Source organism: Gavia stellata, chromosome Z, assembly GCF_030936135.1.
Source record: "Gavia stellata isolate bGavSte3 chromosome Z, bGavSte3.hap2, whole genome shotgun sequence".
NCBI lineage: Eukaryota > Metazoa > Chordata > Aves > Gaviiformes > Gaviidae > Gavia > Gavia stellata.
In genome coordinates, this window is record NC_082637.1 from 16,971,340 (window position 1) to 16,998,230 (window position 26,891).

Below are 26,891 nucleotides of genomic sequence, written 5' to 3' on the forward strand. Positions count from 1 at the left end.
TAAGAATTCAACCTTGCTCCTCAACAATCGTTGAGCTCTATACAATCAAAACATTCCCTAACATACAGAGCCACCTCTCCTTCCTTGCCTATCCCTCCTGAAGAGCTTATAGCCATCCATTGCAGCACTCCAGTCATGCGAGTTGTCCCACCACGTTTCTGTGATGGCGACTACATCATAGCTGTCCTGCTGCACAATGGCTTCCAGCTCCTCCTGTTTGCTGCCCATGCTGTGTGCATTGGAGTAGATGCACTTGAGCTGGGCTATCGATTTTGCCCCCGACATTGGCACGCCGGCCTTAGGCTCATCTCTAGGCAGCCTGGTTTCATCCCCTTCCACCTTCAAATCTAGTTTAAAGTCCTCTCAATGAGGCTCGCCAACTCATGAGCGAGAATCCTTTTCCCTCTTGACGATAGTTGAACTCCATCTGCAGCCAGCAGGCCCGGTGCCGTGTAGACCGCCCCATGGTCAAAAAAACCAAGATTCCTCCGACGGCACCAGCGAGCGCATGCAACCAAACCAAACCCCACTTCTGTGCCTTCCTTGTGAAGAATTGTTTCAGGGCTTGTGATAATTGAAATGGCTAAAATAATGCCATGATAGGATTCAAAATGTGATCTGGAAGAAAAGTTGCTTGAAGTCCTTAAAAAACAAAGCAGAGTACCCAATATATACATTACATTGACACTTAATAAATTCAGTTAGTGAAATGACCTGATTTGTCTCCCTGTATTTGGAAATGCCAGACACGCTGAACTTGGAAAAATTTCCTATTAAAACAATTAACAGCATGCCTCCTATGGCTCTTGGCTTAAAAGGTGTCATCGACAGCTGTATCATAAAAATGTGTATCAAAAGTGATTGGTACAGTATAAAGGTTCTAGAGCTCCTGTTTGGATGGTATATATAAATGCTGATGTGGTTTTAAGCCACTTCGGTAAGTGTGGGCGTTGTCTATTTTTGTATGTGAGATGCTTCATCAAAACATATTAAACTTAAAAGTTGGGTATTTTAATTTCCAGGTCTTACCAATGCAAGTGGAGGGAGAAGTTAACTGACTTTTAAAGATTTTATGAAATTTTTTAACAGAGAGCAGCGGTTCTTCACAAGTTTCTATTTACCTCATGAAAAGTTGTTTTGGCAATGCTGCATTTAAAAATACTGAATCTTCTTCCCCCCTTGCTTGTCTTATTCAGTATCTTTTTCAACTTTGTGTTGATTTACACAATTAAGGATCTAGCTCAAAATCTTTGCATATGGCTATACAAAGTGATTTATGCAGTGTTCAATGCAGTATGCTACTTTTCGGTAGGTGCCCACAGTTCATATATTCAGATTTGTATGGACTTGAAGCACTGAATCAGCAGAGAATAGGGCCAGGGAACAATGCTGGTATGATCTTGCAGAGGACATATGGAAAGCAATTGCAATCATATTGTTTCTCATTAAAAGAGAGCTTCTTAAACAGAGATTTTTACTTGCAATTATAGATGCACTTATATGCTAACTCTACCTCAGTTTAAATGAGATTTAAAGTTACCTTCAATCTTTAAATTACAAATGCGAATTAAATCAATGTAAGTCATGTCTTAAACTAATATGAACTTCAGAACATACAAAATTGCACCTATTTAAAATACATTGTTTACTGTTATACCTTCTGTCAAGCTGAGTAGTCTTTGTATGTTCACGAAGTGATAGTAGATATGTGAGTACTTGGAGTCATGAGTGGCCATCCAGAAATGCCTCTCAAGTCCTTTGTCTATCATTTACCAGCTTTCACTTAATCTGCTATTTAGGTTAATGACTTCCTAAATGCCATACAAGCTTTGTTTTGTAGTCTTTAATCTGATTAGGAGCACATGAATAATTTAGCATACGATTAAACCATGTAATTAATTTGTCCCATGGTAATGGAGTGTTAAGTAGTTCCATTAGTCTAGGATAAATACCAGGGTCTTGAAATTAAATTTTACACCTACTTGAAGATGTTTTGCCTGGAAGAAAAGGTTTTTCTATATAAATACTATTTAAAATTATATAAAGCAAAAATGCTTGGCTACATGATGAAGCTCCTGCTAACCTCAGGTGAAACAGGGTTTGGTTTTATCCAAGCATTTTTGAACAAAGCATCCTCAATTTCTTCTAACCATGTTGAACCCAAACCTGCCTTTCAGCCCTCAAAGAGCAATTTCAGGAAATCAGGGGGAGCAGGGTTTTCATGTTATAGAAAAGCTCAAAGAGATCAGATGCAGATTTATTTGTAAAGTGTGCTGAAACCTAACTGACTATATTTCCCCAAGTAGTAGGTAGTATGCTTTGAGTGATACACAGATACTAGCACACAGGAGAAGGCTTGCAAAGAAAATGCCAACTGGAACAGTGGAACTGGCGTGCTGTGCAGTGGCAATCCAGCAGCACATATAAGAAGCTTCTTTAATATTAAGCATGTGAATAATCCTGTTTGTTTTCCCTCACGTTCCAGCCTAAACACCCAGTAATCTAACAGAGGTTGCTTTCCACCACAATTCCTGTGCTTCATCATTTCTTCATAATTTCTGCAAGGTGCTAAGCTCTCTGGCTGTGCTAGGGGAATTACTTAGCCATGTTCTCGTGTTAAATATATAACCTTGCATGCTTAAAATCAGATGTCTTTAACTACTTTGCCAGATTGGGGCCACGCTGCTGAGTCCTGGCGGGATTTAAACTTTAATGCTAGCAAGACACTGAAGAGTTTTGTGGGTTTTTTTCTCACACTGGCACAGAAATGTTTTAGACCACTGGAAATATCATTTAATCTCTTTATGTAAAGTGCGAATAATTATATCAGTGAAATGTTTTTCTTTGAGTAAAACCTCATTTTTTAGTACAGATTACTAGGGGGCTGGTTCTAGATACAGACGCAGGCATTTCTTTCTCCTTTCTTGTCATGATGTTTGACATTGAATTGATGCATTATACTACTTCAAACAAACTGGAATATACTTTTTGCTCACATAGAGAAAGTCACTTTTCTCTGCAATTGATTGTACAAATAACAAAGCGAAGAGATGAATTTTGTCTTTTGGATGACTGTTATCTAAGTATTAATAAAAATATTTTTAAAAAAAGAAAAAAAAGCCTAGGAAGAATTACCACTGTAGTTGAAAAAAGTGTTTATAGCCTGAAAAAATTACCCCTGTCATAAACAGGCCTGGATCCTCTTCCTTAATGATACAAGTACACGTAAAGCTGAGTATCAGCTCATCAGTTCACATCTGCATGATAGCAGCTAAATGTTGCAATTTCTTTCAGCTGAGATGCATCTATTTTGCTGCTTTGATGTGTTTTGGGGGCTGAAAGGCAAACAAAGCAATTAAGTCTTTTCCAAGTTCAGAATTTTCTATCTATTCAGTAAACAGAAATTTAAGACTATAATCTTGATTCTCTTTTAGCAATTGTCTTCTGATGAAGATGATCTACTAGTCTTATAGCTAAGATCCTTCCTCTGTGTACCTAGTCTGTCAGGTTACTGTTGTCAAAGTGTAACAGGTTTTATTGTAAATAATGAATTGATACGCCATATGCCATAGCCATCCTTGGACTTCATGGCCCAGTTCTTGGGCTATGACTTTATAGCTGGGTTAACCTAGAACAGCTTTCATTACAAGCCCAGAGCAGTATCCAAACTCTGGATTCACTGAAGGGCTCCTTAACCACATCCAAGAACTGATAACCATTTGGCCTCTTACCAGTTTATATGCAGTTTAAATCAGAGTGACTAGCTGACACATCTATCCATGGGATAAAGAAATCAGCTCTGGTAAAAGTATTGAGGGTGTCTATCACAATGGAGATACAAATAAATTTGGTATTAAAATGAAGCTTTCATGTAGTCTTTATTCCAAAATTAAGTTTGTTCAGGAAAAAAAATCAATTTTTCTAAATCCAAAGTAAGCAATTATTTTAATAGATTCCATTTTCAATTTTAATACTTGAAACTATTATAAATTATTTAACTTACATAGAGCTCTAATTAATAATACAAAATTGCCTCTGTTCCATAATTTTAGTTTGTCATAATGATGCACCTTTTAATAATCCTTGAATTTGCATCAAACCATGCATAATAAATGCAGCTTTATGCCAGAGTCCTTCGTTCCTTTCCGGTGGTGCTGACTTTTGTTCTTTGTTTTTTTTTCTGAAATGTGGCCTTTATGAGATTTTTTTTTTTTTAATTTGCAGTACATAATTTCTGCTTCTATGGTATTATTCCTTGTTCTTTTCATATCCCAGGTAACCGCACACACTGGCTGAATGGTGTGTTATTCATACCAACTGTGACAATTTGTTATTTCTGTTTCGTAACTCGGCTGAGTATATAGCACTGACAAGGGTTCTATAAAAACAGTCATTCATCCAAGTGCTGCTGATGACTCAATCAAGCTGTAATATCAGCAAGCAAGGGAAGAAGTCTTTAGGTCCGTGGCAGTTTTGGATTGTGTTGATTGGAAGGGCTGTAACTCATTTCATCTGCAGCATGACTCTGTCCTGTTGGCATTCAGGGGAATGAGGGTAAGCAGGCAAAGTGATTTCAGCTATGCGTGATCAGCCAAACTGGTGCGAATGTTTTTACACAAGCACAGAAAGAAGATTTCCTCTTGGCATCACTAACGTTGCCGTGAGATGGCTTGTAAGGAAAATCTGCACTGTGAAAAATAAAGGCCTTTTACCCAGAAAAATTCTGTGAGGGTATGTACATATGTATTTGGTAGTTGCATAAACAAGGTTCAGGACAGATCTGGAGAGCCTGGAGTTACGTTCCTTTCTCAGCACTTGTTCTTACTTGGTGGTGGATGTATTGGTGTGTATTCATCTGCATTGCACGCTCTTGTGTCCTTGCCTGTTTGTGATCTGACGGAATGATGAAATGTAGCAATGTGCAGAAAAGCTGCTTAGGTTAATCCTTCACTCAATAATTTTGTGGTTCGGTTTGCAGCAGAGAGGCCACCTTTGGTTCTGGACTAGCTGCACATGTGCTGCTTTGGCAAGCAGTGCTAAACTGGAGGAGGTTACAGGGGAAAAAACGCTCTCATATTTGGAGTACAGTCAGTTAACGGAGATGGCAAAAGCAGAAGTCCCTTCATAGGTGCAGTTTAACGAAGTATAATGTCCTTCTCCTTCCTTCAGGTCCTTTCAGGTTCAGGAGCTATCTAAACGTAAAGATCTCACTTTCAAACAATGGTTTTATTTATAAGCAAAAGTCCTTCTGGTTTACTCTGAGTGTTAACATTGTTACCTGACCAGAGTAGACGCAAACCACTCAGCATGCTGTGTGTGACTAGACTGTTTCTTTTTTCAGAGGTTTTCTTAGCCTGGTTTTGCCTGTTTATGCTGACTATGTTCACATCCCACTGGAGAGATGTCATGTTTAAATTCTCTTGTGATTGACCTCACTCCAACATCACTATAGAAAAGGGCCAAGAATCTTTTTTATCCTTTTTATAACTCCTGGCTCCCTTTCTGTACTGAAGCAATTAGCCTGAGCTGACCTCTAGCCAAATGTTCCTGTGGTCAAGTTTCAGCTGGCTTGAGGACAGTCAGCTGCTGTAATTTTTTTTTCTGGTTTTAGCTCTCTTCATTCTTACAGACTGCTGGAGTTGAGTAAGATATAGACTATTATTCTCTAGAATGGTGTATATTACCAACACGGAAATCTTTTTCTGTTAAATGACAGGGACTTTATTAGTAGCATTTGTCTTTCACACGCATAGAGGGGTAGGTGTTGGGAGGTAGGTATTACTAGATTGTAAAAGGTCAGTTTTGTCCTAAAGCCAACAGAGAAGCTGTCTCTTGCTAGGTTAACACCGCAGCCTCTGAACAATATTGTTTTTGCTGGCAGTGAGCTTGCAAGAGTGTCTTAGAGGAGCAGCAGCGGGTAGTTAGAAGACAGATTTGTGAGAACTTTCTGCAAGGCAGTAGTTGTCTGATGGCGGGGCAGATGGCACTTCAGAGGGCTGTTCTCTCAGAAATTTTATTCTGTGTCACCAAAAGCGGTGTCATGATGGGGCAGCTCCTGCTTTGCACCAGATTTTCTCCCACGAGGCCAGAACCAGGGCAGTGTAGCTCTCCCTTGGCCTCCAGTACCTCTAGAAGTGGTAGTCATACCTGCAGCCCAGCAGAGCTTTTGGTATATGTGCTGGACGCAGACAGGTCACGTTGTCCCTGGTGCTTCACACTCCTTGCACAGCAGCTTTCACCTGGGAGAGATCTTGAGTATGAGCTCGTCCCAAGGGCTCTGGGGTTGAGCTCCAAGGAGGATAGCACCACTTCCCCTTTCCAGAAGCTGTTGTACAAAGGGTGGAGTATGGCCCATCCATATTTTCAGATGAGAGCAGTTACCATTTTTGAGCTCAGTCCTGTCCATATTGGGCATGTTCAGAGTACACCAGTTGGATTTTTCTCCCACATGCAACTTCTCTGGACGGATAGCTCAATGGAGGCTCCCATGTGGATTTAGGCAGAGCAGAGACACTGTTGCTTTGCCTTGCTAAGATAGTGGCATTTGTGAGAATCCATGGAAGAAACATCATTTGTTTCTATACTGCATTTTACTAGCCAAAAGGCAAGGGATTAGGCAGCAATTTTTATCACCTTTGAGGTTTAGGAACGCAAATTAACCTTGTGCCCCGTTTCAGAGAGCTAGACATTTTAGTCAAGGTCCATGGCTCAGCAGGGACTTTCCCAATAATTATAGAATTGCTCTTAAACAAGTAGTAGCTGCTGCTGGAGGGGTGGCTGCATCCTCCCCTCCGCCCTGGCTGCTCACTCCCATGCCTGTGCTGCCCCGGCTCTGCTCCCAGGGTGCATTTTTGTGGAGTCCTGATAAACCCAGTCAGCAAACAGATTTGTTACAATATATGCTTATGGATTAATTTTAACGGGAACAATTTCCTGACAGCGTTTACTGCGTGCAGGTATGTAAACAAGTCTGCCAGTGCAAGAGGAAGAGCAGTACTGGAATGGGATTGTTTTCATCTGCAGCAGCAAGACCTTACTGAAGTTCAACATGATTGTTGAGCTCTGGGATGTATTTCCAGGCTCCTGAGTTGGTGCTCCGGCTGTCAAACCACTCTTCCTGGGAGGAAGCTGAGATGGCTGCCAGTCACAGTGCAAAGGTGGAGGGGATAGCCATGCTGTGGTGGCTGCACATAGGGGCTGATCCTGGTCCCACCATGGAGTTGTTTGTTTGGTGCGGTTGTGAAAAACAAAATGGTGTTCACAGATGTGCTCTGAATGATAGACTATGTTGATGAAATTTGTTTTCACAGGAGGACTCCTGTGAGGGTTTGGTCTTTCCTTGTGGCTGTTGTTAGGCAGGAAGAAATAGGAAGCGTGGAAAAGAGTAGTAGGAAGATCAGCAGATCTGGTGGACACAGAAGGACATGGAAGTGTGAATATGGAAGCAGCACGGGATGCCTGGGTATTGCAACAGGGAGAGAGCAGGAGGGTTGTAAATAAAGTGACATTGTGCTCAGGCCTGTGAAAAAGAAAACAAAACTTTAGGGAGAAAGTGGAAGGGCTGAAGGGAGGCTGGGTGTTCGACAGGGCAGAAATCGTTTAAGAGGAGATGAATTGGCAAATACAGAGAAGCATTTGTGTAGAAGATATATTAATAAGAGACAATAAGAATCCTTTAAATAAGAGTACAGGTGGAGCAGGGGAACAACTGAGCTAGCTGAAAATGTAGCTGATCTCAGATGAACCTTGTGCTGTGCCAGTGTAGCTCCTCTCTGAGAGTAGGAGGATTGTTGGCCTGTGATTTGCTTTATGAACTTTTTCCCAGCCCTGTGCACACCAGCAGCTGCAGCCTTCACTGCTCCTGGTCCTGCTCCCCAGGCTGCCTCACTTTCACACCACCCCAAGTCCTCACTAACGTGGCTCCAGCCTCACCATACCCCTTCCTTCCTCCCTGTCCACTTGAGAACGGGGGAGTCACCACTGGAGAAACCCATGTCTGCTTAGCCAGCAGAAAGCCCTGCCCAGCGCCTGGCAGGTCCCAGAGCTCCCCCAGCTCCTCCCGCTGTGCCGCTGCCCAGTGCCTGCTCAGACTGGCCACAGGGTGCTGGGGTGGTGCAGCTGGGCATCCCCGCACTGGTGTGGGTGCAGTGGGGAGCATCTCCTGGCTTGCCTTTGCAGGTCTGGGTTAGACTCTGCTAGCCTAGAGCAGTTGGAATAAATGCCTCTTCTACTGAGCCTGAAACTCGAGAATTATTGAGCAGTTGTGTCAATGAAGGTGTGAGAAATACCTTTTGATTTTCAAGTTTTGTGCTAAACAGCATGAATGAGAAATCTGAAGTTGGTAATAGTTGCATTTTTTTTTTTAGTGTGATTCAATCTGTTCTTTTGGGGTAAGAAAAATAAGGAGGGAATTACCTCTTAAATTCAGTGTTACCATAGTTTTACATACTTGGCACACTTGTGTTTTACAGTTTCTGACTAAGTTCAAACTTTGCTAACTCTACTAGGAGACTGACTAGTTTTTGATACCCAGATTTGACAGCATCGGTTGTTAATCAGTAACACCCACTTAGAGATTGTTACTAATTAGTGGGCTTTGTTGTTTGGACACTTGTGATTTAATCTCCTGTTATATGAAGAAAGAAAATGTTTAACTGAAAACACTAGTGTGGAATCAAAGTTTGTCATACCAGTTTATCGTCAAATGTGAAAGTGAAGCTATTTCTCTGCTGCCTCATTGAGCTGGGGTGTCAGTGTATCTTGTCAGTTTTGTGCCACAGAACAAGAAACTGCTGCCTGGCTGTTGTTTCAGCATTCATGTTCATTTTGGTGTTGTAGCTTTGGTTTTGAAGGTCTCCAGTAATCCTTGTCCTCCAGTGGCACAGTTGTAAATGGTCAGGTAGTAATCTATGGTATGCATGTTTTCCCCCTACTACATATGGAGACCTCATGAGCATTTGGGGGCGTGGTACAATTTTGTGCAGAAGACTGCACTTTCCGCAAGTCCAGCATATCCCAGCTTCTGCCCTTCCCTGTTGTTATCAGGTGCTGGTGATAATGGCAGGAGCAAAGTAGTGTCCCTCAGACAGGATCATGTGATGGAGTTGTAGGCGCTGTGTGTGTGGCACAGATGAACTAGGGAGCAGTGTGCTTTTTGGGGAGGTTGTAAAGGCTTGTTAGGTTACGCTTGGATGGTAAAGGTTTGTATGCTTGGAGGTTGTAAAGGCTTATGTGGATGTGCTCGAGTCCATCAGAAGGTGCCTTGTCAGAAATGACGCAGGTAGAAGTTTCCAGCACGAGACAGCCTCCATGGCAGCTGAAGAGCAGCGCGGCAGAGCAGGGGTGCCGAGGCAGGGGCTCAGGGTTGTGCAGGGTGCTGGTAGGGAACAGACCAGAGAATTAGCCCGGGTTACTCTCATTCTTGCAGCCCCACAGCCACTGCTGCCCTCTCCGCTCCTGGTGTTCTGCCTGCCACAGGCAGTGGCTGTAGGTACTAAGCTGGTGTTTCTTTGCTAACAGCCGTTTGGCTTTCTGGTGTGGGAGCTCACTTATTAAACTGCATCACTCCTCTCAGCTTTAATGCATGTAGTCCTAGGCCAGGAAAGGGTTATACATGGCATGCAAAGATGAGTACAGCTTCAGAGGAGCATGAGCTGGAAAGGGCATCATCATATCTTTGTTCTCTGAAAGAGATACTGTTCTTTTCCTATTTTCACATTTAACCTAGGCTAGTCATTGGGATCCATCCCCAAAGGCTGCTGTGGGGGGAGTGTGGCTACTCCCTGGAAGCAGGCTAGGGATTGACAATACTTGATTCTTTCCCCCTCTATGTTAAATGAACTAGAAACCCATAAGCTAGTTCACTTGCAAAAACAGTATTTACTCTCCATCCTAGACTGCAAGATGATGTATGACTTTATGAGGCAATAAACTGCAAACTAAATACACTTCTGGATTAAATCCAATCAGAAATTCAATAAAACTAGATAATAGTTTAAATGTCATGTCATATTAGTTAGTAGTATTAGTTTATAAAGAAACTCTCTTATTGTCTTTTGTTATTACAGAATTAGAGGTATGGATCTTCGGCATCTGCTGTTTACTTTGGCACTGGTCTGTGCGAATGACTCACTTTCTGCAAGCGATGGTAAGTTTTATGACACCTTTCTGTGCCTTTGTGTGTGTACATACACATATATAGCTTTATATAAAAAGTATTTTTTATATAAAAAGTATTTTTATATATGTGTCAGGACTATGCAAGTTCCTTGATTGCAGTAACCTGGGTACATAATGTGAAATGTGAAAAATACATCAGTTAATCTTGTTGTAAAGATAGTGGATGAGACTGAGGCGTGTTGCAGAACGAAGGTGAGTTTCATAGAGAGCGTTAGATGTGTGATGTGTAAGCAGGCTGGATCAATGTTGGTGTTAGATACCTGGTCAGGTACTGAAGTTATGAAAGAATTGCATGGGGTTAATTTTTTTTTATAGAAACTGGTGGGTTTTTTCCTTAGTAAGTCTTTTTAGTATAGTCATGTTAAGTGTAGAACTATTTGGAAGTACAGAGGAAGCATTTTAAGCCTGTACACTTTGGGTCTGAGGCCAATATGAACAAGTTTCCTAAGAAATACACTTAGAAATTCTTGAGTAGAGGTTATAAAAGGAATTTGAAAAGAACGTGTAGCCTCAACCAGACAGCTGGCTGTGGGTTGCCAGCAGAAGCCTTTTTAGCGAGGAGAAGCTCTGAGTGCACATCCTGTGGTATTCATGATTCAACAGATCTGCCCAGGGTTCGCATCCAGTGAATGTACCTCTGGCTTTCCACTGTTCTTCTCCTTCCCATCCTTATTCACCTCAATTCTTCCATCTTCTGAATTAAGTGCCAGACTGGAAAGTACTTGGTCCAGCTGAGCTTTCTCTGATGCTTTTTCTTGTTGCAACCAGCAATGATTTAGAACCATTTCTGTATCACCCGGAGGCCTGTCCTGACTCTGGTGGGTCCTCTGGGACTGGTCTTTTGCTCATTTAGAACAAAAAATTCCCATTAACTCCAGTGGGAGTTTTACATTGTGTCAGACTGATCTGCTTAGGCTGGTTATGATCTGCTCCTGTAAACAAATGCAACTTAACCTCATCTGCTCTGTCTTTTTCTGGCCTTTGGAGAGAACAGTGACAGTTTTCCATAATTACTAATTTTATGCAAATGTGTCGCTGCTTCTCCCAGAGCTAGGGAGCAGCTGCAGAAGGGTAGCTCCTTAAGCAGAAGCCCTTCCTGACCTCCTAGCCAAAATCAGTGTTAGCAGAGAAAGTCAGAGAGGGTAGTTTGACGAGTAATTTTGGAAAAAGTGGGGTGGAAACAGCTTCCACAACAAACTGTAAATAAATTGATAACATCTTCAGTGAAAATTTCTGACATCTCTCAGTTTCTTTTTTTTTCTTTAGCGCCATACTTAGGTGTTACTGAATGCAAATTAAATACCTGTAGAGTTGCAAGCCATGTTTCATTAGCCTTTTGAGCATTAGTTTTAGAATATGTTACTAAACCAAAGGGCTATGGCATAGTTGCCTGTTGTCGTAACTGTTGTACAGTTTAAAGGTATAATCATCCTCCTTTGCCCTGATATAGTTCTGTATTTTCTTCGAGTTGCGTACTTAAAATTTCTAGCTATCCATACTTGCAGAAGTGCTGGAGAGATATAAGGGGTATTACTCTGTTGTTAATGGAGACATTAAGCTGAAATAAGATATAATTAGAGCTCAAATGATCAGTTTTCAGAGAATTCTTCCACGGAGTTCATTTTGTTTATTAAAAAAGGGGTTTAGATAAGCAAAATACAAGTTTCTGTTTATTTACTTCTATGTGTGTGGCTCAGACGCTTGTCCTCTGTGTTATCAGGAAGAGAATCTGTAAGATTCTCCCTTGCTAGTTAAGGTTTTTTCTTTAACATTTACCAAATTTGGTTTGAGTTTCTAGTGTATCTGACCATTGAAGGTGATAAATGAATCAAGTTTTCACTTTTGGTCCTTACTTTCATTTCCTACTTGCAGCAATACTTCCATTCTGCTACCTACATGTCCCATGGGAGATGAGTGTGCCTGTATAAGAAGTGTGGGGCAGTGAAGTGTTTATTTTCATATTAGAATTGGGCTGAAACAATGTGGGGCCTTTATTTAATGTGTTTTGAATCCTTCTCTGTCTTCTGATTTGGTTAAAAGAAGAGGAATTTTCTGACAGGAATTTGCAGAATAAAGCTGTGTACTCATTTTTCCCCCTTTGTGTACCAATCTCTTTAGTTAGACCTATGAACTGAAATAAAATTTGCAAATTCCTCCTTGGTTCTGCTGAAATGTGGAAAGACGGTATTTCACAGAGAAATATGATACACGTACCAGCTTCCATTCATTGCCTTGTACAGAATGGTCAGTAGAACAAAAATGAATGTGTCCTGATTTGATCCTTTCCCCCCCAGTGTCTGCATTTTACAGTACATTCATTCAATGGACAAAAATAATCCCTGCCCATATGCAGTGTACTGGACCAATTGATATCTCTCTTGAGGTTTAAGAGCACATGAGGATTTTTTGATCCTTGGCAGATGAGGTGTGGTCCAGATGTCCTAAGTTCAGTAAAAATCTGTGTTATAAATAAAACTTAACCACAACATCACCTTTGTGTGATTTTGTCCATACTGATGAAATAGTAACTTGCATGAGCTGACCTTCAGAATCAAAAAATAAAGAACATTTTAATTGTGTTCCTCTGCTTAAATCCAAGACACAATACTAAATATGTATGTTCTGATTTGCTGCATTATTAAAGAATTGTGTGTGTGAAGGGAACAGAGTTTTGTTGTCCCGAGAATAAACTTCTAGACACTAAACTGCTTCTAATGGTGTCACACATTTATTATGAGTAGGGGAAGTGCTCAGCTGAGAAAGTCAGACAAAAAAGTATAAGTCAAACAGGAATATTTGAGATAACAGCATGAGAGAACATCCATTTGCCATTCTTGCATGATTTAGGACAGAGTATTAGATGAGATCTGTTTATGAGCTGTTTTGTTCTTTTCCCCCTTGTGAATGTGCTTGTACCTGCAAAAGTTCTTGTGAGTATCCAACCCTACTCAGGTGATGAATCCTGATGATCTTATAGAGCTCTGCCCAGCACAGTCTTGCTGAGGCCTTCCTATAAACTTAATTAGATGTGCTACATACCTGTAACATATCTGATATGTCACCTGAGAGACTGTATCTACGATGTCATAGTTCCCTAAAAAATCCACTTCAGTAATTGTGTTTCTTCTAGCAGCACATTAAAAAATTACATCTACTTGCTCATCTTACGCCAAAGTATGTTACTGAGATAGTGTAATACTGACTTGTACATGGAAGGCTTTTATGTCCTGAAAGCAAGTAAAGCTTACGTTCAGCCTTACAAGAGCCTGTGCTTCAAGCTGGCTCCGTGCCGTGGGGCCAGATCCACCCTTGGCACACGGTGAAATCCCATACATGTTTCCTTCTGGCAAGAGAGAGGGTGTGAGGCCAGCAGTTGGCCAGGCAACTGCACAGCATTCAAGATCAGATATTGGACATTTTGTCACCTATTTGCTGTCTCCAGGCTGGTGCCAAGTTCTGCTGGAGGCTTTCCGTTGATTTAGCTTGTTTTTGTGCTCTCCTTTTGCAGAGAACTTGGCTTGCCAGCTCCTTAAACTGAGGCTGCGGCTAGCGTGATGCCCACCATCTCTTAAGATGGTGATGCTAAATGTGACCAAGCATGTCTACTGCACCAGGTCTTCGACTGTAATTCAGAGCTGAGCAGGTCTGTGGCTTACAGCCTCCTGCCAGGGGACACTGGCCCACACGCTGTCCGTGCCCTCCAGGTGCCTGCTGTACGGTGGTAAGGGCAGAACAGAGGCAGTGGTAGAAAGAAAGTGTAAAGGCCACAATAACAGGAAGGTAATTTCTAATAGGTGTGTAATTACCATAGGTAAATGGGTTTTGTGCCCTAAGGATTGGAAAATGTAAGGCCCATTTTCACAGCTAAGACATTTTTGTTAAGTCAACAGGACTTAACACTTCTAAGAGTTTAAGTTGCTTTGAAGATGGGGAATTCTGTGATTTTGAAAGTTCAGTTTCATTTAGTTAATCAGGTACATGAACAAGAAAGCGTACTGCTTCATGAGTAGATCACCTGTGTCTGTGCAATATTAATTGTCATTCAAGAAAAAAATAAAAGCTTATAGTCATGTACACACACACAACTTCTGTTTGAGATATTTACATTAATGTAACTGCGGTGCTTCAAATACATATCCAGCATACACCTAAGTATTTTGGTTTACTATGCCTGCTGACATCAGAAGTGGTTGACGGGAATTGCTGCAGACATAGATTGCAAAATGTTTAGGAAGCAAAATAAATTTTGTCTGATTGTTCCTTCTCTACAACTCATGAGTGTAGGTCACATAAGGACATAGAGGCATAAACTGGGAATTAGTCCCAGTTAATAAAACAATACATAAGCTGAAGCAGTTCCAAAACTAATTTCTTCCCAGTGAAAAGAAGTGGGAAATGTCTTTTATCATTTTTTATACTAGATCAAAGTTCATTCCAAACTATTACAGTTATGCTAATTCAGCCTCTGAAGCAGGTTTAGAGAGGCATTCATATTTAATGATAGCACAATAAAAATATTTGAGTGAACTGTTTTTGTACAACGACAATTTTAAGAGCTACAAGCCTGAATTTATTGTTCATTTTATCTAATCTGATTTCAGAAATACATTTTTTTTCCCATCACAACTTTTTTAAATTATCGTATGAAACTGTTATCCTCAAATGCTCTATTTTCCTCACTTATATGTGAGAAGTAGGATTAATTATTTTCCCCTCTGAGATGTATCATATCTAATTTTTACATCCATCAAAATGTCCTTTTGTTATGCTGGTGTCTGCTCACTTATTGTACTTGGATGCTTTGCATGCATTACATATCCAGATTAAACCATCTAAGTATAGGTGTGCACTGGATGTCAAAGCTCCCAATTATAGAGCTGGAGAGTGAATCCATAACCCATGCATAGGGCTTTAGTGTCATTAAAGATACTCCTGGGCACCTGAGACATCTGCACAGGACTCACAGCGATGACACAGGTCCTGCAGGACATCTCTATCATTCTGGAATGGCCAGAAGCTTAAAAAGCTCTATAAAAAGCTTAAGGCCAGGCGTCTCATGTGTACCTGAACATCTGTTTTCAGGCAATTAAATCAAATCCATCAGCTGTTCATTGTTCCAGGGACTGTATTGACTAGCTCTCCATTGACTGTTGGGAGCTTGGACAGCTACGGATGAGATTTATCCATGTATGAATCAGACGGATATCCTCTAGGTACCCAAACAATCTGCATGGACTTGTAGATAGGACATCTGTGCCTTTTGAAGCAGAGGCTGGAAGGCAGGCGCAATACCCTAGGCAGTCTGAGGTAGCTACAGATGTTTAGGCAACTGGATTTTGCCCTACCTTGCATAAAGACAGCTAAATGTAGGTGTCTTCATTTTGAAATGAGACTTACCCTTATAGCTGCCTTGTTTGGATATGCATAATTCTGCGTGCTTTCTTCTGGGTGGTGTCATAGCTGCTCAGCCACACGCTGTAAGTCTTCTGCTACAGCCAACGTGAGGGGTCTTCTCACTGGATTGACAGGGTAGCAGTTGGGTTCTTGCTGTCACCATGAAATTAAGTAGCAGACAGATGTTGTCTAAAGGCATGGATTTGACTTCTGTGACACACGAAGGAATTCTTAGCTTAAGCAGAAAGGTGCCTTTGAATTCCAGCATATTCTCTGCTGAGAAAGGAAAATTTGTCCATCTGTTCCTGGAGTCAGGAGGTACCAGGGACTTCATTGCTTGGCTTGAAATACTCATGTTTTGTGATTTAGGCAAACTCAAATTTTATAGATTGCAATCAATGTAGTGACAAGCCATTTCTCACACACGAAGGGTACTCTTATTTTTAATGACTTTTTTGATGATCAGGAAGACTAGGCATACTTGCGTATATAACAATCCTAATCTTGTTAGGAAGTGACGAAAGATAATGAGAAAGGGCAGAATCTGCCTCAGCTTAAACTGCAAACTCTCTTGCCTCCTCTTGGTAAATAGTAGTGTTATAATATAGTTGCTAGTCATTTGTTCATTGTGGTCATTTTCTCTTCTTAATTCTTCTAATTGGTTTGTCTTTGCTACAGCCTTTGTGCTACTTACTTTCTCAGTTATATGCAGCTATCTAAGTACAGAACACAAGCCAAAGCAGAGCTGGCAGTAAAACCTGAAAAGCTCAAAACTGTGATCAGCTTAGTGCATCCTGGCTTACGTGGACAGGGGCAGAACTGGCAAGATTGCAGATTTAAAGCTTTAACCTGCAGACAAAGCCTTTAGAATAGTTGCCTTATTTCCAGAAGTTTAAGTGTTTCTGAGCAAGAAATCTGTTCCATTATGTAGAAGAAATTGCTATAGAGCCATTCCAGGAGCTGGGATCAGAAAGCTTGGCACAAGGAAGTGTAAGTTACACCACTCTGAGCTGGCTAAGCCATTTCAGCTGGAGGGAAGATTCATTTTGGCAGAGAGCAGGGTAGTATTTCCATCATCACTTTCCATTGCAATTAGGCATGGCTTTGATGGCTAGCAGAAAAATCTGAGGGAAGGCCTTGAGTCTGTGCACTTCTGACTGACTTTTACCACTCTTGCTTCCTAGCCAGTAGTATATATTTCAGATAAGCCATGTGTCTGGGCCAGTGTGACAGTGTCCATGCTCTCACATGGAGAAGAAAGGATTTCACCTTGTCTTTCTTCTCTATTGGGAGCATACATGCCATTTTAATAGGAAGTGATTTGGGATTTCTAAGAGTGGAAGACACATGCTGGAAACGAATTGCAGACAGGCCTATATTTTGTAAGAAAACACAGAAAACAAAAACATAGCGCTTAAATTTTCAGGTATGGTAGCCTTAAATTATGCCCCTAAAAATACGTGTTTAGGCTTGTAACTGGGTAGATCCAACGGTTCAGATGCTAACCTGGGTTGCCACAGACTTGTCTCCTTTGCACTTTTCTTCAAATTGCATCTGTGACTCCAGCATTTACTGAAGACTTTCAAGACTTTGGATATCTTCACCCAAAAGCCTGCCAAAAACACTTCATGAACAATCAGCTTCAGTCAGACACCCAGCAAAAAAACGTACATGCCATATTTATCCCATCCAGTTATCTCTGTTATCTTTAACATTCCTGCTGTCGTGAATATTTCTTTCATTGCTCTTTAGTTGCCATCATATTTTCTTCTCGTTTGAATGCAAACTTGCCAATTTGCTATCCTCTAATTGCTGGGTTTTGAGGTCATTTGCAAGAATTAGCCACACCTCTGTAGTTAGTGCCAGGTGTAGTCAGAAGGAGAATTCAGTCTTTCTGCCTCTCAGCTGCAAGGCTTGTAATCCCAGCATACGTCTTCGCCCTCCCAAGCAGACCTAGAGACTGCAGCCAAGCCAGCCACAAGCGCACTGGTCCTCCTGTGAACCAGAATTGTTCCTCCTTTACCAGGACTGAGCTGCACCGAAAACTGCTGGCTGGCGGTGGCCACTTGGCTTACTTTTGCAGGAGAAGCAGTGAGGCCAGTTTGAAACACAAACTTTTGCCCACACATGCAATTAAGTCCATGTATTTAAAGAGGAAGATCAGATGATGGAGATGATGCAAAAATGTGCATAGCAGTTTGTTACCACTATCTAAGAAGCTAACAAGTGAGAAAATTCCTAGTTACAGTTTTTACTTTAACTCCTGTTTTGATATTTTAAATGTAGTTGTATATTTCGTGTGATTATTTAAACAGTTTGTACCACACTAGCCAAATTAACTCAGTTAGTAAACTGACTGTACATCAGGGGAAGGAAAAGCTGCTCAAGCAAATAAACACTAATCCATATTATAAAAGCATATTGCATGAGTTACAATGAATCATTCCATGCAGTGGAGCACACACAGAGCAAATTGCTTTCAATACCACCCATCTGTAACAGGAAAAAGAAACCCTTGTTACTGCACATTCATAGCATACAATGAAATGACCATGGGAAGGGGTAACATTTTTTCATTAATTTAAACAATGATGCAGCTATTGTACAGTAACTTGCACTGCCTGATTTAAAACAAAAGAGATTTTTAGAACGACGAGGCTGTCTGCAATGTTGCACCTCTTCTTTCCATGCTGTGCTCTTCAGAAGTGACAGTCAGGATCAGACTGGAAACAGAATAGAAGTGTGACTTGGAATTGGAGAGCCGTCATTGAACAGACCTGGTTCCTACCAGTATAAATGAGGGAGCATTGTGTGCACCTCAGCAATATTTCGGCACACCTGGGTGTTCTCTTCAGCTGTTCCAAGGGATCAGAAGTGAAAGGGTAACGTTTTAGGGTAGGAGTTCGCAAGGTGCCATCCTTGAATCACACAGAGCAACTCTGAAAGCTTTGTCACCATCCTTAGCAGAACCAGATGATTCTCACAGTTGCAGGAGCACTTCCAGCACAGTTGGGTAAGTCGGGAATGGAACCACCATTTGGAGGCTGGCTGGGTCCAGCCTTGCAAAATTCTTGGTCAATTGGGCTCCAGAGAGTCCCCCAGTTGCTTGTTTCCAACCTTGGTGGCTCCCCCAGTCTTTCCTGTTACACTCCAGCAGAGTACTCGTACCCAGGTGATTATCTACTTCCGAGGACGATGGAAGGGGGAAGGGGAAAGAGGTGGTGCTGGGGAGCTTGGCCATTGTGTGGCCCTCCACAACAAGGCTCTGGCAAGGTTCCCCTTGGGGAATAAAAATACTTGGCCTAGGCTGTTTCCCTTCTTTGCTACTGGAGAGAGAATGAACTATGGAAGAAGAATAACCTAGGAATGATGCTGTAGGTGAGAGGCAGAGCTACACACTACCAGTAAGGACTCTCTAGCTTCTGAATCTGGAAGAAGTCCTAGTACTTAACAAGACAGAGGTTTCTCTACTTTGCTTTCTCTTCCTGCCCATTGTAGAAGCATGCTGTAAAATTAAGTAGTAACAGCAATGGTTAGTTTTCTGCAGAACTTATAGAAAACTGTTTTCCTGTTAGGGATTTTAAATTCTTCTTGCATAATGCAGTGAAGGCTTTCTTCTTCCTGAAGTACCGGATTATTGTTTTTACAGATAATTAAAAGTCTTTTACAAAGTAGGTAATTCCATGCTAAGGGGTGTAGAATAGCCGTAAGGTAGGCTGACAGAGTTGGTATATTATCTAAAGAGCCATGCATAATGTCAGTTCAGTCCTGTGTTTCATTCTCATTACGTTTTTCAAGGAGATTTTGCTGGGGGTTTCAAAGAGTGCAACAGGAAACTGTTAAATATTGTGTAGTTGGGAATTTATCACTTGTATCAGCCTTGGCGTCACAGAAGTGGGATGTAGCAAACCTGACACCAATTTTAAAAAAGGACTCAATGAAATTGCACATCAGGAAGTTTATCCTCTGGGCAAGGCAAGTTGGAAGAAACTTGAAAAAAGCATATATTGGTAAATGCATTGATAAATACGATATATTTGGGAGTCTGTGTAAGTCACGTTTCTTTCAAGAGAGACTTAGTGTCTGTCACCCATAGCTACTGACTAAAAAAAGGATTTCAACATGCACACAGAAAATGGTTGTTCAGTTCCTACAATGTGGATTTTCAGAGAGCCTTTGGTACAACCCTGTAGCAATGGTTCTTTAAAAAAATGCCAGGGGATAAAATTGAAGGATTTCCATGAATTAAAAATTAATCAAAAGGGAAAACAAAGGAACAAATTATCAGCTCCCACAGCAGAAACATCCAAGGATATTTCCCTCCTACAGACCGTACAAGCAGAAATTAAATTGAAAAGATCTCTTCTGCTTGGAAAGCTCCGTGGCGGGATGGGACAGAAACCAGTGCAGTCCTGCATGGTGCCAAGGGAGAGGAAGAGAAGGATGTGAGTGGGGAGGAGCCCTCCAGGGGCTGCTGGAGCCCCGCGTCCGTGCGTGCAAACGCTCAGCACTGCACTGCTGGAGTTATGGAGTGCACTCTGGCTGGGGAAATGCGAAAGATCCACCCAGACCGAGAAGTGTGTCTTTTGTGGGCTATCCCTAACTGTTACCCGGAACATACACAGAGAAACATGCTGAAAGGAAATATGTTTACGCTGTATTGGGTCTGGGATTTTGTTTGTTTTTTATTCCGCTAGCAATGTGTAGCCTTGGCTTTAGGGCTGACACAGACAATTTAGAAGCAAATTTGAAAACTCACTTGGATCAAGAGTTTACCCTTGTATCCCTATCTGCTAGAAACCCCTGTTTTTAACTTTCTAAAGACAAAATAACCAGAACAATTACATGCCTGGCTGGCAAACACCATGTGCGTCATGTTTCTTTTAAAAGGCACTTAGTGTTTGCCACCAATGCCTACTGTAAAACAGGAAAAACTGTTAACTTTTAATAAATATTAAATCTTAAACAAGAACAGGTACAAAGTAAAATAATGTCATTATACCCTTTGAATTTGTGTTCTGTTTTTTCATCACTGAAGCACAAAACAAAGAATAATGTGATAATTTGACTTTGAACAGGAAATTGCAAGTGTTAGGGAAGCAAATGTAGGTAACAACTATAAATGTTAACATGTTCTATTGATTATTTGCTGTTAATGATCAAATAGTTAATAATATAATTACTTCAGTGAAAATCTCAACTATAGTTACTATTGTATAGGATTTAATTCAAACCATCTGGTTTAATCCACTTGTATATAACCCGGGTTGATCTGCTTGCAGCGAAGTGTTTTTCTGGAAGTTAAAAGTAATTATTAAAGGAATGGAAATTATTAGTGGTTCATGGTTTGGCAAGGAAAAGAAATGCCTTTTTAAGTTCTTAGTGTCTATTTTAGAGGGCTTCTACACCAGAAATGGAGTGTAATGCAAAAGTGTTTTCTGTCATAGGCTATGTGTTGATATTTGGGGTTCGTCCCAGTGAGGTGTTTGGAAGTATAAGTCACTGGTCTGATTATTCTCCACTGCTTAATTAAGTCAATTTATTTCATAGGGCAAAGGAAATATGAGTGGTTTATTAAAAAGGAGGTATAAAACACTGGTGAACAACTTGGAAAAATGCTGGTGTGTGTACATAAACAACGTAATTTATTTTCTAGTGAACTGTTTCATTCTCCAGTTTATTCTTCAGTGGATTTGTAGGGGATGTTTGGTCTTACTAGCTAGTTTAGTTAGCTTTGAATATAAATGCCTCATCTGTTTTAGTCAGAAATTGCCCTATTATCCATGGATGCCTCCACTTGGCTCCAGAGCTCAGCTCTTCATGCTGTGAAGATCTATCAAGCCACTTCACAGGAAAAACACTTGCACCTGGGGAATCTTCACAAGTAATGAAATGGTTGTGAGATCGATAACTTATTATCTTTCCTTTCTGACTCCATAGCATTTGCACAACAGGAAGCTGTAGAAGTTAATCAGAAAAACCCAAGGTATCTCCTGTTACTCTTGGCCCGTGCCTTTCAACGCACCTAGGGCCTTTCAGAACTAAATTGAAGTCCCGGCTGGATTATGCCATACTTTACAGAGGTAGAAGGCAAGACTTTGCACTTGAAAGGATGCACTGGGAGTACTTCAGGGTATCCAACTGTCACAGCTGTTTAACCTCCCATTCCTGGCCAAGCCAGTTAAGTAGAGTTACATCCTTGTCTACAAAAATACTTGCAATAATATTGCAGAACCCTCCTGACCAAGACTTCATGTTAAGAGAGGTAGCAAAGACAAAGCCAGCAGAATTTAATGTGGTTGCCCAAAATATCCAGCTGCTATTATCTGCTTCTCCAAGGCCATCAACACTGCTCATTGTTTGAAGGGGGTTTTTCTTTGGGTCACTCTTTCTTTCCTCTCCAAGTCAAGAAACGTTTGTTTTTTACCAGGAGGAACATGCATTACAGAATCTGGCACGTTTGCATGTGGTGCAATCTTGTGAATGTTTTGTTGAGATAAGTGAGTGACAGCTTCCAGTTGGTGTTCTGTAGGAGTTGAGGGCTTCTTTCCAGAAGTGCTAACCATCTCAAAATAACTATATTCTCCTTGCAGAGCTCCCAGTCTGACACGTTCTCTTATCCCCCCAGTACAGCAGGCTTGATATTCTGCTACACCAGTTTATCTAATCTAGCTAATAGACTTAAGTAGCAGTTCTAGTTACAGGAAAAACTGTGCAAGGATTACATCTATCGCAGTTAGCGTTTGGTCTGTGTTGTCCAACTTTATAACAGAAGACTTATTTGTAAATTATTGTTAAATGCTGTTTTTCAGTTATGAGACCTTGTTACCACTGGAATTCAACATGTTTTTTTCTTCCAATTTGTTAAGCCAAAAGTGCAGTTTTTCTTAAGAGACTCTGTTTTTTTCTTTTTTAGAGAAGTTAGTTAAAGTTTTGCTATTTAATTTCATTATATCCCCTTGAAATCCCTTAAGAAACATGAGTTAGAATCATGACAGCACTTTGCACTTCATGGGTTTTACATCTCAGCAACTTGGAAAGATGTGTGAAATACAATTAAGATCTCCCGTAATCCCAAGATACCTGTACTGGCTTTCTAGAAACAGCATTATTTTTCCCAAAGTCATAGCTATCCCTAAAGGAAATAGAATATTAGACTTAGTATGTGGCTCTTAACCCTCTTCAAGAACAGAAGTGGAGACCAATAAAAATAATATATGGCTTACATTGATAGGACTCCTGGATTTAAAGAGCAATGGTCTCTGTATGTTGTTCTACTTGCCTGTGGGAATTCCATCATGCATTCAATTGCAGTTTATGAAAAGCTTCTATAATCTTCTAATAAATTACTTTTAGAAAAGCCCTGAATCCATCATATCTCTGCTCTACTAGAGGTAAGCTACCCTGACTTCTTATATAGGTGGGGAAGTCCCACAGCATTTCCTGGTTGTTAACATAATACACTGTAGCTTTTAAATGCAGCATGTTAGAAAGACACATGATCTTTACAAAAATGTGTAAGAAGAAATCCTCCTTCCTTTAAATCAGGGCAAGGCTTAGGTCATAGATAGGAATAAAAATTGTTCTGAATTTGGGATGGTGATAGGATGGACATGTCCCTGGGAGGAACAGAGCTGTCATACTCAAATCCTTGCAGCCCAACATATAGGACATGTCAGGAGAGCTGCTGTGCAGAGCGCTTAGGCTGTCCTGAGCTCTCAAGTGTTTGTTTCAGTGCTAAGACGTGAGTGAGATTTGTTTTACTGATTGAGCCTGGTTTTTTTTCTTCTTGTTAGTAGGCAGTTCCCACACAATTGGTGTGAAGTTACCATTTTAATTTTTTTACTGTTTCCTGAAGGAAACGTGCCCCAGTTACCTGAGTTGTCACTAGCAGCGGTACCTGTCATGGGTCTCAGCAGAAGGGCAAAGGGATGGCAATAACCTGAGTCCTTGACAGGGATGGGTGAGCTTCCAAAGCCACTTACTTGTCCTAAAGTAGGCAAAATCCCTGTGACTCCAGCAAGAGTAATAGTTCTGTAATAACGACATTGGTCTGAAACAGGCTTTCAGCATCTGACTGTGACACAGAAATTCCTCCATGTCCTTGGAAAATTGATTAATATCTGCATCCCGGCTCCTCAGCTGTAAAGTGAGAAGGCACTTTAAGGATAAACTCCTTAATCAGTTTGAGTCAATCAGATATTATGGTGATGAAATTGCTGAGGTTGTGCAATGCCCTCTGTCAACAGCATTGCATTTATTGTGCAGAGCAAAACGATAGAAAAATACCTCTTTTTCCAGTGCTCACGAAGCTGGCAGGCTGCCTCCTCCGTCAAGGCAGGGGAAGGTGGCTGCGTGTTTGTCAGGAGGTAGGGGACAGCACCAGCAAGCAGAGAAAACACTGAAGTTTCCTACAGCACATATTTGTTTTCTGCATAAATCTGCATACTTGCAGAAACTGTGCTTTTCTTCCAACAGGCAAGGACTTGTACTAATGTGGGCCCATAACTAATTGTTGCCATGGAAAACTCTGAAATGGCCACCCACACTTCTATATCTGAATGGAGCTTGTGTTCAGACATACTCCTCAGTGTGTATACATGTTTCTTCCCTGGTGTAGCGTGGTCAAGCTGAGATACGAAAGGTTGCATTTAATGTTAAAAGATTTTGGTAGTGTCAGCAGCACCCGGAACACTTTGTCTGTGGGGCTGCTCAAGTAGCTGAGATGCCCAGACAACCACTTGGTGTTGCTTCAGTTCATTGATGTGCTCTGAGCGTACAAAAACGCACAGCCAGTCCTAAGAAATGTTCACTTTTCTTCTTTAGTTGTTGCCCACGTGACCCTGCAGCCCTTCTCCCCGCAGAATAATATGATCCAAACATGGAAATGGAAATGCTGGAGCTTTTTGAAGAAGAAAGTACTTTGTTTTGAATTAGGAACCTATTTTCTGCTTTTCTTGTACTTAGAAAAGACTGTATTGTCCTGTGTGAAGTTTGCTAAAATACTTCTGTCATAAGACGTACACCTGATTTAGAAAATCTCAGCTCAGATGACTGAAGTCTGGAGAAGCTGTAAGTGACCCAGATGCCCACGGTGGCAGGTAGTGACAGAGGCGTCTCTGCTGGGACAGGAGACAGAGGTGCCACCGGTCCGTGGTTTCTGCTACCCAGCAGGTGCTTGTGGAAGGTGCTTGTAACGAGCAGGTGCTTGTATCAATTCTAGATACACTCTGTGACAGGTTAAATTTGACTTATTTGTAAGCTGCTTTGTTTCTGAAAGCTTTTAGGAATGCTGTTGAAGCCAAGCTGCTTGCTAGCAAGCTGCATTAGAAAATCACTAGGGTCAAGAAATGTAATTGCTTTGCTATTAGTGCATCCGCAGAGCAAAGACTTCTCCCAGTGTAGCTGCACCACCATCCTTTCAGAGAGGATCTGTGTGAAGCACGTTAAAACCTATTGATGAAATGTTGTGGAAAAGGGCTGCGTTGTCACTGGCTGAGCTGCACATTTGCTTTGGACTGTGAATTTGGCACCGTTTAGTGAGATGAAAGAAACACCAGCACTAGAGTACAATGCTTGGCTTCCTCCCTGCCTTCAAAACAGTCTAACCTGCCAATTCCTTCTGCGTACCCAAATACTGACTGGATTAATATATATGTCAATTATAACACCATTTAGGACAGCAAGCAAACACTTGTTCCTGCCTGGCACTTCTGTGGTGTGCGTGAGCACCTTTAGCACCAGCAGGTCCTTTCCTAAATAAAGGATAAGCCGCAGGTGTCACACAAGCATGGGCCTTAGTGATCCCATAACTGTGTGGCTTTGTGTCTTTTATTAGGTTGTTCCCCTGCTCTCCTCCCTTTTTTGTTTTGAGGTGGGGTTTTTTTAGTCTGAAAAGAGGGATACTGTACACATTATTAATCTGATTATGATGGATGTACTAACGTAGACTTGGATTTTCAAGGATGAGAGGATGACTACAGATGACTAGATACTTAGTGGAATTTTGAGAAGTGATAGACATCTAATTGTTATATTGTTTGTATGCTTTTATTTCCCTAAATTACAATTTTAATTTCCACTAGGAGATCTCACATCCAACTAGAATCCTTTGCCTATCATTGTGAAAGTAACAACTAACAATATTGAAAGTGAAAGTACCAAATTAAACATCTCCTTGTGTAGCTGCCTGTTGCGCATTACCTCACTTTCCTAGTCTGAGTAATTTACTAATGAAGAAAACACATTACTAAAAGCATGTGAATATAAATCATATTTTGTAAAATTTTGCTCTTTTTAAATGGTCTTAAAGAATTTTAGGAATAGGTTAAACCGAATTGCTTAAATGGAGGACGGCTCAAGCTACAAAAGATTTTAATGATCCTAGAAAGTAACTTTCTCAGTGAAATACCAATATTGCATATTTAAAAGAAGAATAATTTTAATTGTTTTTCCACCCTCAAGGTAGCTTGTCTAACTGTTACCTGTATTTTTGATGAGTTACCTTAGTGTTTTGTATGTGCTACGTGGGCCACTTAGTACGTTTTTCTTTTTATAGATCTCTAAGTAGATAAAACTCTGGTTTCAATTCCTTGAAATTACCTAAAGGTATCCAGATATTTGTCATATTATAGTTGTGATTGTAGAACCATGGGCACAATGGGAGTTTCTAATTGACTGCATTTTTCTTTCATTTTGTAAAATGTCTTGCTGAAGAAGATGGATTCTTAGGTGCGTGGTTTACTTTGAAGTGTAAAATGTAATACATAAGAACATATTTTAGATGTCATATGTAATCCTTTTCCCAAACTTATCTTTTGAAACATGAAGAAAAATTTGTAACAAAACAGTCTTTTTTAAATAACTGAGAAAATTGCACTTAGTTGTGTTTTCAACAACAAAATTCTGCGATTTAAAGGGTTTGCAAAACAGTTGTTTTGAATTTTTTTGTTTTAGCTTGTTCTGATTTTTTTTTCATCCATTACTGTGAACTGTAATCATGTTGAGCTTAGCCCAAAGGTTTCCTGTGTTCCAGCTTTTTAAGCTGCCTAACCTGTGTAAATACATTAGGGCAGTTCTAAACCATTAAAAACAAGAGGAGATGGATGTGTGCAAAGTTCAAATGTGTTCTGCTGGCTTTTATCATCAGTGTGAATCATGTGGCAATTCAGACGCTTAAAATAGTTTGTTGTTCATAAAACGCAGCAAAATACAGCAAATGAAATCTCTCTAGAGGAGACAGAAGTATATCTTGGGCATTTCATTTTGGTATTGTGGGAGGTTTCTTACTGGCAGGGGCCAGGTTTTTTTCCATTTGT

The 26,891-nt window shown here is 40.8% G+C and overlaps 1 protein-coding gene across 1 annotated transcript in view; it reads left to right on the forward strand.

Annotated features, from left to right (window-relative positions):
* Window positions 1-26,891, forward strand: part of GHR (growth hormone receptor) — a 127,210-nt gene that overhangs the window by 50,725 nt on the left and 49,594 nt on the right. The window contains exon 4 of the mRNA XM_059834431.1: window positions 10,068-10,147. Coding sequence (XP_059690414.1) covers window positions 10,078-10,147 — 70 coding nt within the window. The 5' untranslated portion in view covers window positions 10,068-10,077. The remainder of the gene's footprint in view (window positions 1-10,067; window positions 10,148-26,891) is intronic.